The sequence below is a fragment of the Cotesia typhae genome, unplaced genomic scaffold, assembly GCF_013202065.1.
Source record: "Cotesia typhae breed Kobodo isofemale line unplaced genomic scaffold, CoteBio_Ctyphae contig_43, whole genome shotgun sequence".
Taxonomy (NCBI): Eukaryota; Metazoa; Arthropoda; class Insecta; order Hymenoptera; family Braconidae; genus Cotesia; species Cotesia typhae.
Window position 1 is genome coordinate 2,156,968 of NW_027423752.1, and position 19,615 is coordinate 2,176,582.

The window sequence follows — 19,615 nt, forward strand, 5'->3', positions numbered from 1 at the left end:
TTCCACTTCCGTCAGCCTCAAATATAGTTTTAATGTCACTGTTAATCGCGTCTATCAATTGTTCCAGCGAGTTGATGTCGTCAAAATCCCAGTAATGCCGGTTTACAATTATTGAATCAACATCGCGTTGAATTAAAATAATTAAAATGACTATGAACGCGTTTATTGCTTTCATTTTGGCTTATTAAAATTTCTATGACGACTTTACTGATACCAACTGCTTATGAATGACTTTTTGGACTAATGGTAGTAACGGCTCCAAAAACAATCGGCAGTTTTATATCATTAAATTTTATCGTTGTAATTAGAGAGATAATAGCCAAAATAATTATGAGGGCACTTTAATGGTAGAATAAATCCACACTTCTATGTTTTTAATGATGACAAATTTATTTTTATACTCGGTAATAAATTGTCGCCTTAAAATGTGATTCACTATCAAAAATATGTGATAAGTGATTAATGATAATAATTAAATTCAGTAAAATTCCATAAAACGATCCGATAATTTTCTTGAAAGTTTCACGTTCAAAACGCTCTATTTGATTGAATATTTTATCACTGATAATCGTTACGACCTATTTCTGTAAATTGCTCGCGGCAAAATTTATGTCATCCGAATGGTGAATCTCGACGACAAATATCGCTTAAAGCGTTAATAATCATCACCAAAGCTTTTGTCGACGAATTTCTGACTTAGTATAAGAATTAAAAAAAAAAAAAAAAAAAAAAAGATTATATTTAAATCGACAAAGCTGAAAGTGACGAACAAAGATATTTGATTTTACTCTGGTGAATTTGTTCTATTTTTTTACTTCGAAGGTTGTTTAATATCAATTATCTTATGCGAAGAAAAATTTGTCAAATTTTGAGGAAATTTTTATTACTCTTAGAAACAATTATTATTTACTATTGTGATAAACAAATTATTGAAAAGAAATCAAAAAAATCTTTTAGGTACACATAAATTCTTAGAAAGCTGGACATAACCTTTTTTGCATTCGCAGTGAAAATCAATGCATTCAAAATTTTCTTTTGGGCATTGATGGTCAGTCCAACACAGGCCGCCTGAAATTGGATAACACGTTGAGTTATTAATCGCAACGTGATTGTGAGTGCAGACGCATTTGTTTTTTACATATTTAGCGTGCCAAAAATCATCACAATCTACAGATTCAGTACAGGAAGATACCAAACTCACTAAAAAATATCAATGCTGTTAATTTAATTGTAAATCATATTCGTATGGATAATTAAAAATAGTACACTGAAAAAAAAGTTTAAGCCCTATTGGTATACACTTTTTTAATGAATTGGTATTTTTAATGATTATGATATAAAAAAGTTTAAGCATTATCGCGATTCTCTGTTTAAATGAGTAACATATTTTCCGTATGATACTATTGCAAGTCCAGAGAGTATAGTAAAAAAAGTTCCCGCGTAAGACCCAGCGCGTATTTCGCTTCTTCTTTTTCCGTGTTTATATTATACCTTTAATCTATACATTTTTAAGAGTAAGAGTAGTTGTTAAAAGTATTAAAAAGATTATTTTTACAACACCTGCTCTGGAAGTTGTTTTTTCGAGCGCTGTATGTCATTTCTGGAGTATACAATAATCGCATACTTGACTAGATGTGTTTTATAAACGCACACGTTAGGTTAAAGACCATATAACTGCACGGATTCCGCCTAAACCATACTACTATAGAAAAATAAGCCCACAACTCACTCATTTTTATTTTACTAGAGACTACTGAAACGCCTTTTCACGCCGCGATAGTAATTCATTTTTTGTCGTGACAGATCACTAAAAATCATATAAATAATACAAACAGTTACGGTTAGGAATTGCACAGAGTTGAACATATGATCAACAGGCTGCTTTTCATGAGTGGTTATTTGGTATGCGCAGGCGCTAAAATTAGTCTCAGTACGCTTGATAGTAGTGGTAGTGATGAACATGTACGCTTAATTTGTAGTGGTAGTGGTGAACATTAGGGTGTGCCAAAATGTAACTTCCTTGATGGACCTCTTAAAATTGGAATTTTGAGTTCCGCTTTTAACAGGGGCTGTGTTTGGGCATTTTCTGCGATATTTTGAGGGGAGAGGATTTATTTGATTTTCATAGAATTTTTTAGCAGAAGCTTAGTTTGGGCATTTCCGCTGAAAATTCAAAATTTAGCCAGAAGTGCCCAGTTAAATCTGCTGTTTAAAATTCTATGAAAATTAAATAAATCCTCTCCCCCCAAAATATCTCAAGAAATCTCTAAACACAACTCCTGTTAAAAGTGGAACTCAAAATGCCGATTTTTAAAAGGTCCATCAAGGAAGTTACATTTTGGCACACCCTTGTGAACATGTACATTCTATGGATCGTATACATTACTTATAGTTAATTTTCATTCCCGCATGGTCAATTAGTTGGGGAGTTTGACTCCGTCTACTTTTCTGCACGCTACTATAGTGTATACAACCATCACGAGAATACACGACTTTACGTATGCTACGTAAGGCTCGAATATTGAACTTTGGAAACAGGAGTTACAAAAACTATATTTTTATACTTATGACTTTATAATTCAGCTAACTATGCACTTTTCTCTCCGTGTACCAGATTGTTTTATTTTTTTTATTTTTTATAGTGTATACTTACTTTCAGTGCATTGATGCTCTGACAGCAAGATGAAATTAGGCTTGCATTGACACTTATTATCGACACAGTGAAAGCCATTCAATTTACACTCGAAGTTGTGTGAACAAAATCCATTAAAAACTGATATACATGTATCGTTTAATAGAACATAATGATCTTTGCAAGTACATATCTTATTATCTGAACATTTCAAATTTTCGCGGTCATTGCAATCGGTGTTAAATTGACAAGATTTTCCTAGAGAAGCTATTGGAAAAATTTATTTGATTAAAGATTCAGTTTTAGTTCGACAAGTATCAAAGAAACTATAACAAAATAAAAAACTGATTTAAAATACAAGTATCTTCATAGATTGCAAAATAGCCAGGCTTGCATTGACACGTGGCATCAATGCAAATTGAGTTTTCGACAATGCACTGATTATTTTCCGAACACAATCCTTCTAGAATTGGTCGACACGCAGTTTCATTAAGCTTGACATATCTGTTGAGACAAACACATCTGTTCTTAGTTGAACATTCTGAAAATTCGATGTTAGCACAGTCCTGGTATTTTTGACACGGTCCACCTAAATGGTCTGTAAAAAATGACTATTTAGCATGAGATTTCACAACAATTCTATGAACTAACTCACTAGGAAGACACTTGAAGCCTCGTTTTGAAAAATTCGGCTTGCATTCACATATATAGTCAATGCAAATCGAGTAATCCATCGCGCATGTGTCATTTCCAAAACAAGGAACGCTTAGAATTGGACCACAGGCATTATATTTGGTTTGCTTGTAACGTATTTCACATCGACACCTATCATCAGAACACTATTGTCCAACACAGATGAGCATTCTGAGTCGTTTTTACACGCCATACCCAAGTGCGCTATACAACGAAATTTTAGATAATTAATATTAAAATCGAAAATATTTTTAGATGTAATGAAAACAAGTTGACATCTACATTAATGTTGAGTATCATTGTAGACCAAAGTATTTTCATTTTGACTATGAACGATTTTTGATAATTATAGTTATGTGGTACGCAATCCATGTTAGCTCCTTGTATGAATCCTTGAATGCATTGACACTCGTTATCAATGCATTTAGAATTTTTTACAGCGCAGATATCATTAATACCGCAAAAATGTCCTAATGCTCTCCCACAAGTAGTTTCATTTACTCGAATAAAATTCGAATTGCAAAAACATTGATTTGATTGTGAACATTTGGCGTTAGATATATAAGTGCAATGTTTATCAAAGTGACAATAACTTCCCAGTGTTGCTTAAATATCAAAGTATTTTTAAGTTCTTAACTTAAGACAACAAATTCATGGTGTATTTAAGTTGTTGCACGCCTCATAACGTAAAGCGGTTTAGGGATTACTTTACTCTCTACACGTCAAGGTCAAGCAATTTTTTGCTCTATTAATGCTTTCATCATAATCATATATCGATACTGCCATTCTAATACGTTGTTTTACAGCAGACGGTAAAACGATTCATTTTTAACATTGATTAAATGGGATTGGACAAATCGGTTCAGTCATTCAAAAGTTATTGGGGTTTGAATATTTGAAAAATAGTGTTTTATTAAAGTTTCATCAGATTTTTAGCTCGGAGAGCTCCAAATGACACGGACTATATATTTTCGAGCTCAAAGAGCTCAAAAACGTAATAAGTGCAATTTTGAGTACAGAATTAGCGGAAAGTTGTAGGGATGACATTTACGGTCAACCGTTTTCCTAATTTTTTTTGAGATTTCTTAAAATCTACCGGGTCGAATCGGTCCAAATTGTATTCAAAATTTAAGTTTAGTCAAGCCTCTTTGAATGATATCAACCGCGATAAAATCGGTCAAGCTGTTCAAAAGTTATGAGAGATTTACATCCGGCCACACACACACACACACACACACACACACACACACACACACGCGCGCACATCGTCGCGGAAAGATTTTAGAAAGCTTCCTCGGACCTCAAAACGTCAACATACGTTGAAAACTCGATTTTTGAAGAACGGGGTGAAACCACTTACTTCCCAACTTTTGAAAATTTTCAATTTTCTTAGCGAAAAGTTGAAAATTGATGTATCAAGACCAGGTTTTTATTTATTAGTTCCCGCATTCGATAAACTGGTGCCGTATTTTATATCGGTAGCCTAGCTTACGTAGTTTTTATTTAAATGAATTTTTATTAAAATTCACTATGATATACACTTACAAATACAGAAGATTTTTTTTTATTTCTATCACGTAAAAACAATGGCACCACTTAGTCAAGTTAAAATGAGATTAAGCAATCATTTTACTTAATTTTTTTAGACTGCACGCACAATAATAAAAAATTAGGAATGTTCTATAAGAAATTACTTATTTATTTTTTTTTCTTTTAAGAATCAATTATAAAATTTATTTGTTTTCTAAAAAAAATGAATGATTGTTATGAGGCGTGTACTTTTAAATTTTTCAATCTTTTTTTTTTTTTTTTTTTTTTTTTACTAGTATTTGATACCTTTACGAACGCATTCATAGTAACCATATTGAAACCGACACACATCCGTTTCCAAACAACATGGTTTCGCAGAGAAGGGAAAACACTACAAATAAAAGCTATGATTTACTTATTCTTATTATATTTTGGTAATTACTTACTCTCATTCCACGATAAGCACAAGTGAACGCAGCATTTATAACGGTTGTAGAATATAAAATAGAATACCAAAAATAAAATGAAAATGTAAATTCGCAGAATAAATAATAACGTTTCGTTCTTCATTTTAAAACTGTCCCAATAAAATAATAGATGATGAATAAAAGTTATTTCGTTGGATATCAAATAACTTCTGAGTGATAAATAAAGATTTACAACCGAATTATAAGCTGCTTCGAGGTCATTAAGGTAAAAAATGAAAGTAATAAAATTGTTTTCACGAATTCGATTGATGAGTTATCGAACTATTTGATAAAAGCTGAATCTAAAATTACTCAGGTCTTTTATTGTACCTTATCGTACAATATAAAAAAAGTGTTTTTTTAAATTATACTTTTTAAAAATTTTAGAGGTTGATTCTGCCCCAAGGTTTGATTTTGTTGTTCTTTCTTTTGTATAGCCCGTTATAGAGAACTAGAGATTAAACCTGTAAATAACATTTATGTGCCATTTTTTTACGCCTCTATACAACAGTAATTTCGCACACGTGGCACACTAGTCAAGAGAGTGCGAATACGAAAGCAGTAAAAATACAACAAGGACATAGAAATAGCACTTTGTCATTTAATAACATGAATTATTTTTCCGACGCTAAATGGAAATTAAATTTTTGCTGAACTTTCAAAAAATTTTTTTATTTTTTTTTTTTTTCGATACGCCTGTTGTAAGTTCAAATTTTAGTTGAATCAATGTAAATACGAGCATTTTTAATCTGTTGTTTCACCTAAAAATTCAAAATAAAAAATTGATGGCACAAGTCAAAACAAGTTAGCCGTAAAAAAATTCTTAAATGGCCATATCAGAAAATTTGATAAGTTCATATATGGCATGACATGGTGTATTGTGTCTATGTATAATTTTTGATAAGTCCTGATGTGCTTATATATGGCTTTATGTGGTCATATATGTCGATATAATTTTGAGGAATTCCAACTTCTTGATTTGAGTAGAAAAATTCTTAAACTAAAAATTTTTTTTTGGTTTCCCGAGTCGAAATTTAAATCGTGGATTCAACGTATTAAACGTTAAAATCGTCATTTGAACGTAATGGACGTTAAAAACGTATATGTTGAACGTATCCAACGTGTTGTAAATGCAAAGAGAACCAATAATGGGTGATAATAAGTAATATTAAAACTACTTAAATAACTACACATGCTTGAAACTTGAATAAACAAAAAAAAATTTTTTTTTCAGTTCTGTTAGGGCGATTTTACATTTTTAGCTTAAATTGACCATTCTTTTTAACGGAAATGCTGTATCGAAATTTTTTAGCCTCGGAGTAGTTTCCAAAATCATGTAAAATTTTATGAAATATCATTCATACGATTTTATATCGAAAATGGCCTGATAAATCTATACAGGGTGTCTCAGAAGTCGTGAGCCACCGGACGGGTGTGGTAGAAAATTGGATTCTGAATAGAAAAGTCCTTTACCATTTTTCGATCAGACCCATAGGAAAATTACTATAAATTTATGAAAATAGACCAATGAGGAGCGCGGTTTAGCGGCAGAACGGTAGGCGCAAGAGCGAGCGAGTGGAAGCGCGACAGGCAATGAGTGCGCGCTCGCTTGCACACGTGTGATATCATTGCTCAGTTATAGCGGGATGCCCGCATGCAATAATAATGATCAATGATACTCCTGTAAATAAAAAAAAATTAATATTAGAAAAATCATCCCATAGACAGCCCCATAAAATAAAAAATGTGCGATTTTTTGATAATTAAAACTCAAATTTTCGGTGTCACCGAAAAATGAAAAAAAAAAAAGCCAACAGTCATATTCAATGATACCCCTGTAAAAAAAAAAAAAAAAAAAAAGAAAAGTTATAAAAGTACCCCATACACTCTGAGATACAGCCCCATAAAGCCAAAAATTTGCGATTATTTAATGATGAAATTCAAATGATCAGTGTGCACTTGAAGTTAAAAAAAAGCAATAAAAATAATCAGTGACACTACTGTAGACCAAAAAAATTGAAAAAAATAAAAAACTACCCCATAGACAGGGAGATACAGCCCCGTAAAGCCGAAAATTCGCGATTATTTAATAATGAAATTCAAATGATCAGAGTGCACTTGAAGTGAAAAAAAAAAAAAAGCAATAAAAATAATCAGTGACACTACAGTAGGTGAAGAAAATTTTTAAAAATAAAAACTACCCCATAGACAGGGAGATACAGTCCCATAAAGCCAAAAATTGTGCGATATTTCAATAATTAAAATAGAAATTTTCGACGACTACTCAAAATTTCAAATAAAAATCTAGGACTAATAGTTAACTATACCCATAACAATCAGAAAAAAATTAAAAATTACAAAAACCACCCCATAGACACTAAGATACAGCCTAATAAAGCCGAGTATTTCGGGATTATTTAACATAAAAATTAAAATATTCACAGTGCATTCGAAATAGAAAAAAATACCAATCAAAATTATCAGTGGTACTTTTGACCATCAGACAAATTTAAAAAATTGTAAAAACACCCCATAGATACCGAAATATGACTTGATAACGCACAAAAATCGGGATTGCTTAGAAATTAAAATTCAAATTATTGGTGCCCATTGAAAATCAACAAAAGAAACCTTTTGTACTTATCGATTAAACTCCTGTGTATCGAAAAAATTATTATTTAAAAACCACCCCGCAAACTCCGAATTATGATCCCATTAAGCTGAAAATTTCTGATTTTTTAGTAATTAAAATGCTACTTCTCGGTGTCCGTTGAAAATAAATGAAAAGTATGAAAACTCATTTTCAGATATACTCTTGTAAGCAAAAAAAAATAAGATTTGAAAAAAACACCATACACTCGCGATTTGTCGATTTTTATTTGACGTAAATTGAAATTCTCGGTGTCCACTTAAAATAACAGAATTACAATAATCTTCCTATCTAATGTAACCTCGGTCATACACAAAGATATCAAAATTATGGAATCCACCCTATAAACACCGAGATACACCCCCATAAACTGGCGATAAGTCGATGTTTAATTTACTTTCAATGAAATTCTCGGTGTCCACTGAAAATAACAAAAGAAAATAATCCTTCTATTCAATTTAACGTCAGTCATACATAAAAATATCAAAATTATGGAGTCCACCCCATAGACACTGAGATGCGCCCCCATAAAGCCGCGATTTGTCAATTTTTCATTTATTTAATTTGAAATTTTCGGTATCCACTGAAAATAAGCCAAAGAAAACTATCCCACTTTCCAGTTCAATCTTCGTCATGAATTAAAAAAGAAAATTTCGGAATCCACCCTATAAACATCAGGAGACAACCCTATAAAGCCGCGATTTTTCGATTTTCCATTGATTTAAATGGAAATTCTCGGTGTCCACTGAAAATAACTTAAAAAAATTATCGTACTTTCCAATGTAACCTTTGTAAAGAATTGAAAAATCAAAATTTAAGAATCCACCTCATAGACACTGAGATACACCCCCATAAAGCTGCGATTTCTCCATTATTTGTGAAGTTAAGTTGAAATTCTCGGTGTCAACTCGGAATAACTCAAAGAAAATTATCTTTCTTTCCAGTTTAACCTTTTTTATGAATTAAAAATCAAAATTTTGGAATCCACCCCATAAACACCGAGAGGCAACCCCACAATGCCACAATTGTTCGATTTTTATTGATTTAAATTGAAATTCTCGGTGTCTACTCAAAATAAGTAAAAGAAAATTATTGTACTTTTTAATGTTATCTCTGTTATAAAATAATAAATCAAAATTTTAGAATCCACCCCACAGACACCGAGATACATCCCCATACAGTCGCTATTTGTCGATTTTTAATTGACTTAAATTGAAATTCTCGGTATCCACTTAAAATAAAGAGCATAAACTCATTCCACTTTCCAATTTACTCTTTTTAATAAATGAAAATATCAAAATTCAAGAATTCACCCCATAGACCCCAAGATACGCCTCCATAAAGCCGCGATTTATCGATTTTTTGTGGATTGATATCGAAATTTTCGGTGTCATATGAAAATTTGAATTTTAATTATTGAAAAATCGCGAATTGTTGGCTTTATTTGGATGTTTGTTAGTGTCTATGCGGTGGATTTTCAAGAGTTAAGTTTTTTTATGTTTTTAAGGGTGTAATTTAAAAGTACAATAGGTTTCTCTTGTTGTTGTTAAATGGACACCAAGAATTTCAATTTCAATTACTAACAAATCACAAATTAGCGGATTTATGGGGTCCTATCTCGCCGTTAATGGGGTGTTTTTTTCAAATCTTATTTTTTTTTGCTTACAAGAGTATATCTGAAAATGAGTTTTCATACTTTTCATTTATTTTCAACGGACACCGAGAAGTAGCATTTTAATTACTAAAAATCAGAAATTTTCAGCTTAATGGGATCATAATTCGGAGTTTGCGGGGTGGTTTTTTAAATAATAATTTTTTTCGATACACAGGAGTTTAATCGATAAGTACAAAAGGTTTCTTTTGTTGATTTTCAATGGGCACCAATAATTTGAATTTTAATTTCTAAGCAATCCCGATTTTTGTGCGTTATCAAGTCATATTTCGGTATCTATGGGGTGTTTTTACAATTTTTTAAATTTGTCTGATGGTCAAAAGTACCACTGATAATTTTGATTGGTATTTTTTTCTATTTCGAATGCACTGTGAATATTTTAATTTTTATGTTAAATAATCCCGAAATACTCGGCTTTATTAGGCTGTATCTTAGTGTCTATGGGGTGGTTTTTGTAATTTTTAATTTTTTTCTGATTGTTATGGGTATAGTTAACTATTAGTCCTAGATTTTTATTTGAAATTTTGAGTAGTCGTCGAAAATTTCTATTTTAATTATTGAAATATCGCACAATTTTTGGCTTTATGGGACTGTATCTCCCTGTCTATGGGGTAGTTTTTATTTTTAAAAATTTTCTTCACCTACTGTAGTGTCACTGATTATTTTTATTGCTTTTTCTTTTTCACTTCAAGTGCACTCTGATCATTTGAATTTCATTATTAAATAATCGCGAATTTTCGGCTTTACGGGGCTGTATCTCCCTGTCTATGGGGTAGTTTTTTATTTTTTTCAATTTTTTTGGTCTACAGTAGTGTCACTGATTATTTTTATTGCTTTTTTTTAACTTCAAGTGCACACTGATCATTTGAATTTCATCATTAAATAATCGCAAATTTTTGGCTTTATGGGGCTGTATCTCAGAGTGTATGGGGTACTTTCATAACTTTTCTTTTTTTTTTTTTTAATTACAGGGGTATCATTGAATATGACTGTTGGCTTTTTTTTTTTTTTTTTCATTTTTCGGTGACACCGAAAATTTGAGTTTTAATTATCAAAAAATCGCACATTTTTTATTTTATGGGGCTGTCTATGGGATGATTTTTCTAATATATTAATTTTTTTATTTACAGGAGTATCATTGATCATCATTATTGCATGCGGGCATCCCGCTATAACTGAGCAATGATATCACACGTGTGCAAGCGAGCGCGCACTCATTGCCAGTCGCGCTTCCACTCGCTCGCTCTTGCGCCTACCGTTCTGCCGCTAAACCGCGCTCCTCATTGGTCTATTTTCATAAATTTGTAGTAATTTTTCTATGGGTCTGATCGAAAAATGGTAAAGGATTTTTCTATTCAGAATCCAATTTTCTACCACACCCTGTCCGGTGGCTCACGACTTCTGAGACACCCTGTATATAAAATAATAACTTTTTATACAATTTTATAAAATTTTGTACCACTGGATTTTTACAAAAAAAAAAAAAATAAATAAAATTTTTAACTATCTGCTAAGAAAATTAAAAATGTGTAGTTATTTGAGTAGTTTTAATGTTACTGCTTTCACCCATTATTGGTTCTCTTCACATTTATGATACGTTGGGTACGTTCAACATACGTTTTTAACGTCCATTACGTTCAAATAACGATTTGAACGTTCAATACGTTGAATCTACGATTTAAATTTCGACTCGGGCTATTGTAACGATGTTTTTTGCCGTATTAAAAATTTAAACCGGAGGCGGAGATACCGGCTGGGTAGAATAAAGTCCGGTCGCTCTGAAATAAAATAAACAGGCCTGATGACACACAGGCTGGATTAGAAATCCCGTTGGACGCCAGAAAATTTTATCAAACTAACCAAAGTCACAAATTTACCCAGGGGCCGCGCCGAGTAATCAATTAACGATTTGAATTTCGTGTGAATAAGAAATGAAAATAAGAATAAAAGTAAAGATAAAGACAAAATTAATTATCAAATAAAAGTAATAATATTAATTCCCTTTAATCATTATTTCCCTTAAAATAAATAAATATAGCGGAGGAAAAGGATTAAGGAAGATTACTCAAACTTCTTGATTTGAGTAGAAAAATTCCTAAACTAAGAAATTTTTCTTGGTTTAAGTAAATTTTACTTTATTCAAGAATTTTTCGTCTTGATTCAAGACAGTGAAACTCATTAAAATTATTTTTTTGGTTCAAGAATTTTTCTCTTTAATCAAGTTAATTTTTTTTTCAGTGAGTAAATTTCCGATAGATATCACATGATCGCTGAATCATCTCTTTATAGGAGACTTTTGACTGTCAGGTGGTAAATTAAAAAAAAAAATTCGGTTTTTTTACTGTCCTTGGGAGCTTATCGGACGTTGGTTATTAGTTCAATCAATTACTAATCCAATTTTCGTTAGAGAAAACATTTTGATCTTTTTACACATTTATAGGAAAATAAAAAATTATTTTACAGTAATATATATTTGATGTAACCATAAAGCCATATTAGAAATTTTTGTTACGGGTTGCCACTGTTTTACTCAACTTTATGCTTTCATTTATGACGCAGAGCTCTAGAAGCCGGTGTGAGATGTCCTATGATAGTTTTGCTTCCTGACTCACGTTTCCAAAACGTCGAATTGGTGACTCTTCTTGGAATCCTGGAGGGTCTCTACGTCGTAAGTACTTGTTTACGTTTTTATTTTCATTTTTTACTCGTTTCCAAGTCTATCAAACTAGCATATATTCGTTCATCAGACATTGACTCATTATTCAAGCAATAAAATTTATTTGTGGTGTTCAATTTGTTGCTAATTAGATCAATTCAGATCTAATTAGAATTATTGTTAGATCTGTATGAAATTTTGTTGTTTGTTTAGATTCCAGTTAATAAAATCCGTCCAAAATTTATTTTGATACTGCTAGCTTGACAACGGAATTTTTTTTTTTTTTTTTTTTGTTACTTTTAATCGTTTGTGGAATTTCGTAGATTAACCTATGAGTACTTTTTGAGTGTGGATAGATCATAAGCTACTGTGCAATTGATACCTGATATTTGATCTGAGTTTATTTATATTTATATTTATATTTTACTAAGAGTTTAATATTTTATTTTTCGCACTATTATATTGTTTCATTATATTACATTATTACTTAAGTTTTTGATAAATGCAATTCGCAATGAGGTTGAATGATTTACGTTAATTGAACTGTTCAAACATAATTTGGACTTTAATAACATATTTAAACTTTCAATTTTTATTTTTACATCTATTTTTCTCTCTGATTGTTTTCATAAAATGCTATACTAGGTATTATTTTTGTATGAACGGCCGCAAGAAGTTTCGACTTCATGGTCGATAAATAAAGAAATAATAATAATAATCTTTGTTATTATTAACACAATTCTCACACTGAAAAAAATTTTTTGATTTATTTGAACTATTTCTCACTAAAAGTTTTAAAGAAAATATTTTTTTGAAATCAAGAGTTTATTTTTCCAATTATAGAGACAAAAATTTTTCCAAATTATGACATGAAACTGACTACAATGCATAACTTTAAAAAAAAAATAAAGAAAGTAATCAACCTTCAAAAGTAGAATGGAAGATTAATTAATAAACGAAGTCTGATAAAACTAAAAGGTAATTTAAGTATTTTATAGAATATACACTCAAAGAGGCTAACCATAACTCTTTGACTCGTTATCCTGAGCATCTTTCCTTTGTGTCTCGTTTGCAAAGAAGCATTTTTCTCGTTTCCTAAGGCTATAATAGCATTTGCGTCTTTTGCTAAGCCATCCACCTTTCTCATGCTAGTGCATTAGTAGACTCAACTCTTACTAGTGCTCAAACGCACACATAGATGCAGTAACACAGTGAGTAGTTACTCAATAGCAAGCTTAAATATAAATGTATTGGTGTAGATGAATTTGAATGTGTAAGTACCAGCTGCGTTGAGTTAGTTTCATAGGGTAACTTTAAAGTCCGAGGGTTAAGTCACGCGTGGAACGGGAAGTAACGTGACCTCTACTCTCTCAAACATGACTGCAAGCTACCGAATACCTTACAATCCTTCCTCTTCCTCTCCCGGGCGCTTTTGAGCTCACCGACCTAATTAATTCGATATCATCGCAACTATTTTTACTTTTTTTTCCTTCCCTCTGCCTTCACTATTATTTCGGACTTCATTATGGGGAAATCTATTCAATATTAATCAGCTTTCTGACTGAATTCTGTAATTTTTTAAATTTATTAGAAATCGGATTATTTATTTATAAATTTGTAGTAATGTTGTGATTTTGATAATGATTTATGTAATAAGACAAAATAAATTTTGCATTAAACATTTTATTTTCTACTCATGTTTACAAATATTTATAATTGCTTACATTTATTATTTTTAACGTTATCAATATAAATTGATTTATATAAAATTTTTGAGAAAAATATTCCTTGTGTAAAACATAATTTAATCATAAGCATTTTCAACACAAACAATATGATCAAAGTATACAGAAAAATTAAATATTTTATAATCATTCGATCTGTTTCATAGAATAGTATATTACACACCGAGGGAAGTAAAGTAAGAAATGTCTCAGATCACATGTAATTGTTGGCCGAGGCGAAGCCGAGGTCAACAAACATGTGATCTGAGGCTTTCTTATTTACTTCCCGAGGAGTGTATGCTATTTTTTTGCTCGACGAAGGCAGAAAGTGGCAACTTCGTTTAGCGCAGCTGGCCGAAAGTTGACGCTTTCTGCCCGTCGAGCAAAAAAATATTTTTATGTTGTAAACTTACTCTTCAATATAAAAACTATTACTAAAGTTTACTTGAACTACATTTAATTAAAAATTTAGAATTAACTAATAGAAGTACATGTTACTAAGTTGAAACAGAGTCATTGCTTTAAAATGCATTACATTATTCTTTGTTGATTCGAAGCTTGAACATTTCTTGAAAAATAGGACTTTTACATTATCTTATCCCGGGAAAAATACGCTTTCTTCTACCCTGGTTAAAAATTCTAATTGAAAAAAATTGAGAAGCGATTACTCCATGCAAATTGTATATCTATATATACAAACGGAAGAATTGAAATTATTGAAAAGAATTCGAATTTCATAATTTTTAATTCTTTTCAATCAATATTTTTAAACAAGATAAGAACATCAGTCACGCAATATCCTAATGCCGTAAGAAAAAGAATTAGGGCCGCGATAAGGGTCCACATCCACCATTCCATTGTGATAATCTTTTTCTATTTTCAATCAAAAATTATAAATAAATGATCTAATGATCGTTATAAAATAAACTTTGATTTTTATATCGATGGATAAATAAGAACAGCCGACTGTCGATGATTTTGAATACAGAATTTGCTCACAGTCTCTTCAATTAAAAAATTGACTTATTATGAATTTGTAGACAATTTTTCTTGTTTCTGAATTAGAATCCACTAGCTAGATCAAATCACATCAATTTGCACTTTTGAAGAAAAAATATCCTGAAACATTAATTCGGCTTAGTCACACATTGATTAAGAAAAATTAAACTTAATTCAAAAGAAAAAATTTCGAATCAAAATTAACATTTGAAAAAATTGGATCATTTTTAATCAAGCCGAGAGATTATTAAATCGATAAAAATTTACTTTAACCAAGGACGATTTTTCAGTTGAATTTTTATCCTTCATTTAGAATGATAAAATTCATCATAATAATATTTTCGATGCGAAATTTTTGTTTTTAATAAAATGGCTCACGTTTAATTTTGATGATTTATCTTCACTGGCAGTTTGAATTCACATGAAAACTGAAAAAATTATAAAGAGTATTACTTACAATCAAAAATAATTCATTAGGAAAAATTGACCACGACTTGCACAAGTTGTTATCAACTTGAATATTGTTCAAAATTAGCTTATCATTAGTCTACTGGCTCAAATATGATGAAACTATACTTGATTGTAAACTATACTCACAACCGAAGAGGAAATTCTTTCACAAATATATTACACTTTACTTTACACTATTAATAGTGATATTAATATCAATAAATAGAAAAGAAAAACAAAGACAAGATTAATATTCTTTAGTTGGAAGCAGTCTAAAATCCGGAACTAACTTATAACTATAATAATAATAATAGATGATTAATAGATTTTCTAGAAAACCCTCAAAACTAATTCATCGAAACACAAATAGGAATGTTAATTATTTTCGAAAGACTTTCACAACAAAAAAGTAAACAGAGATAAGTACAATATCCTTTAGTAGTTAGTATCGTAAAATCCAAAATCGATCTACATCGGAAATTTGAATTCATATAAATGCTGAAAAAATTCAAATTTGAAAAATAATTATGTAAAATAATTAGCCTATTATCTAACAGCTGCTTTGTCCATCAGTTTTGAAAATAGTATGACTTACAATAAAAAATTATTTATAATGCAAAATTGACTATGACTTGCACGAGTTGCTATCTATTTGAATATTGATCAAAATTACCTTATCGTTAGTCTTCTGGATTAAATATGATGAAACTATACTTTATTGTAAACCATACTCACAACCGAAAAAGGAGTTCTTTTACAAACACATTGCACTTTACTCAACATTATTGATTGTGATATTAATAGCAATGAATAGAATAGAAGAATGTAAACAAAGACAAACTCAATATACTTTCGATATAAGTAGCTTAAAATCCGAAACATTACTTATAATTGATGATTCACTTATTTGTTAACAAGCCTTTGGATTTAGTTTGCAGAAGCACAAATCAGAATCTTCAATATAAACATCATCTGAAAGCTTTACTGAGCAATTAAAATTGAATAATTTATAAACAATCCATTTACTTATTATCATCACTAATTATACTTTACCTTTTGATAAATATAACTTTTGAAGTAAAGGAATATCGACTTATAGTTCATGAAAATTTATTAACATTCCACGAATATTTATTCATAATTGACTGTTATCTGTTTCAGAGTTGAAAAAAATTTTTTTTCATTTTGCATTTTTTTAAACCGCTTCAGTAGTTTCGGAGCCTATTCAATTCAAGCAAATAAACAATCACATTTTTTCTCTTTATAATATTACAGTATACATTATCTTACCAGTATTGTCAGTGTTAACAATCACATTCAAAGAAACACTGGCTTAACATCAATGTATATAATTTCATTAATACGTAAAATTTGTTTTTATAATTTAAATTTTATAATTCTCAGTGTATATAAATTGAAATTTATTTTATTAAATTATTATTAACAAATTTATGATTTTTCGCGGATGAATGATTCCAAATTTAAAAAAATAGGTTAAAAGTATGTTATTATAAAATATTTTTTAATTTGAAAATGTAAAGTAGCGATGAAATGTACTTAAGTTAAGGTATGCTAAAAATCGTTTATCATTTTTTTTTTAATTATGAATTCTAGCTTTTTTTAAAGCCAACTACGAAACATTACAGTTTTTGCATAGCGAAAATGATTCGGTAGTTTCATTATAAAAAATATGATAATTTTTTAATACAAATTGTTAAATGAATGGTTAAAATGTTGTGAGAAAAGACAATATTTCAGCACGTTTGAATTTTTAATAATCTTAAAATAAATTTTATATTTAAGATTTTACATTCCATTTATATTTATAGATTCATTAATAATTGACTTCATTCAATATTTTTTAAATTATTAATACAACATGTTTTATAAAAATATTCTGTGTGTAAATCCTAATTGAACTAAAATTGTTTTCAAGACAACAAACTACACAGTAAAGAATTTTGCATCAATGCGTCAAAAATTTTGAGTTAAAGATTTTCATGTTAAATATTCAACACTCTTTGTGTTAGTTTAACACTTTTTTGTGTTAATTTAACTCAATAAATGTTAAATTTACACATGAAAATGTTAAATATTTAACACAAAATTTTTTCACGCAATGACGCAAATTCTTTAACTGTGTACTTTGTTAAAATATAAATAAAATTTAAAATATTGTTACTTGTTTTGTTTCGTGAAATTTTAATTATATATTAAATTTATTCTTCAATTTAAAAACTAATAGCAAAATTTATGTGAACAACATTTAATGTAAAATTTAGAACTAACTGAAGAGAGTACATGTTAACAGTTAATCAGAGTTCGATCATTTTAATATGTATTTCATAATTTTTTGCAAGCGTAGGACTTACACATTTCGTAAGAAAAGATCTTTAATATTAAATTAAAAAACCTAAATACGCCTGCTTTTAATAATATATTGTATCAAACATTTGACTATGAAAAATATCGACATTGCGACACCCATAAGTGCCAACAATATCCACTCCGGAAGCTCCATGATCTAGTATATTTTAATTGAAAAACTTATTAACAAATTATTCGAGTATAAGTATGAAATTAAATTTGATCGTGTTGTATCAATGAATTAATGATGACAGCTGACGATCGATGATTTTGAGCAAAGAATTTGGTCGCAATCTCTTGGATTCCAAAATTGACTTCTCGTGAGTTTGCAGGCAACTTCTCTTGTTCTTGTATTAGATCCACTAGCAAAGTCTCGCTACAACAATTTAAGCTTTGAACAAAATTTTATCCTGAAACAATTATTTTATTTATTCATACGCTAATTAAAAAAAATTTAATTCATGCAAGAAATAAAATTTTGAACCAAGACGATTCCTTAGAAAAATTTGATTATTTTGAATCAAGCTGGAAAATTCTCAAAATAAAAATTTCAATAAAAATTTACTTAAATCAAAAACGACTTTTCAGTTTGTGAATTTTTTTTTGCTAAATTCAAGACAAAATTCTTCATAATAATGTTCTTGATTCCAAATTTTTGCTTTTAGTAGAATGACTCACGTTTGATTTTGAATAATTGTCACTTCATTTGTCCACACTGATAGTTTGAATTCACAAAAATTTCACATTTAATGTAAACTTGTTAAAAATAATTAGTCGATAATTTATCAGCTGCTTAGTCTATCAATTTTATCAGGAGTATTACTTACAATAAAAAATTATTCATTCGAAAAAATTGACTACGAGTTCCACAAGTTGCTGTCTATCTGAATAATGATTAAAATTACCTTGTCGTTAGATATATGCAGAAACTATACTTGATCTTAAACTATACTTAAAACTAAAAAGAAAATTTTTTTACAAACACATTGCACTTTACTTTACATTATTGGTAGTGATATTTATAGTAATGAATAGAATAGAAAAATATAAACTCTAGCTTAATTCTCTTTATTTGTAAGCATTGTAAAATCCGGAAGTTACTTATAATTCTAATAACAATAGATGATTCACAGATTTTCTTCCTAATTATATTAGGAAGAAAAAGGGAATAGTAATCACGGACAGTGTCTCGGATAGCTTAACTGGTAGAGCCTTTGACGCGTAACCAAATGATCCGGGTTCGAGTCCCGGTCTGGGCCGTCCGAATTACTTTTTTTCAGTTACCGAAAATTCCTACTGAGTAAAGATCCTCCCCTTTCCCTTTATTCTTTACTTCCCTAATTCCCAAATTTGTCTTTAATGACAAATTTAGCTATTACATATGTAGAGTTGTAAAAATAGACTGTAACTTATTTTTTTAGTTTTATGATCACTGTAGAGATTTCACTTTTGTAACCAAGGGTTTAGGGTATCGTAAATTATAAGATTTAAGTAAGTACGTCGAACATGCTGTTTGCAGATGTTTTGACAGATAGGTAAGATTGTTGTAAGTAAAATTGTGAGAGTGAATTTTAAAAGTATTTTGGAAATGCGTGGGAACTTTAAGTTTAAGTTAGTTTTGCACATTGTAAAAGTATGACTGAGTGGGATGAGAGGCCCAAGTAGTAGGTAGAGTAATTAAGAAAAAGGACTTGAGAAGACAGTCCTGAAGAACTATTCATTGTAGGCAGACCTTTGTATTCTTTCCTAATAAACACAACACTTAAATTACCTGA

General features: G+C 29.9%; 1 protein-coding gene and 1 long non-coding RNA gene across 4 annotated transcripts in view; one reads left to right on the forward strand and one right to left on the reverse strand.

Moving 5' to 3' along the window:
• Window positions 1-19,615, forward strand: part of LOC141528388 (putative aminopeptidase W07G4.4) — a 72,613-nt gene that overhangs the window by 21,006 nt on the left and 31,992 nt on the right. For all 3 annotated transcript variants that reach the window (XM_074244433.1, XM_074244436.1, XM_074244434.1), the window contains exon 2: window positions 12,204-12,312. In XM_074244433.1, coding sequence (XP_074100534.1) covers window positions 12,232-12,312 — 81 coding nt within the window. In that variant the 5' untranslated portion in view covers window positions 12,204-12,231. The remainder of the gene's footprint in view (window positions 1-12,203; window positions 12,313-19,615) is intronic.
• Window positions 13,964-18,863, reverse strand: LOC141528391 (uncharacterized). Its single transcript, XR_012479367.1, has 5 exons — window positions 18,519-18,863; window positions 16,527-18,250; window positions 16,147-16,452; window positions 15,402-15,451; window positions 13,964-15,143 (listed from the first exon to the last, which is right to left on the reverse strand). It is a non-coding gene; the product is annotated as an uncharacterized LOC141528391 (long non-coding RNA).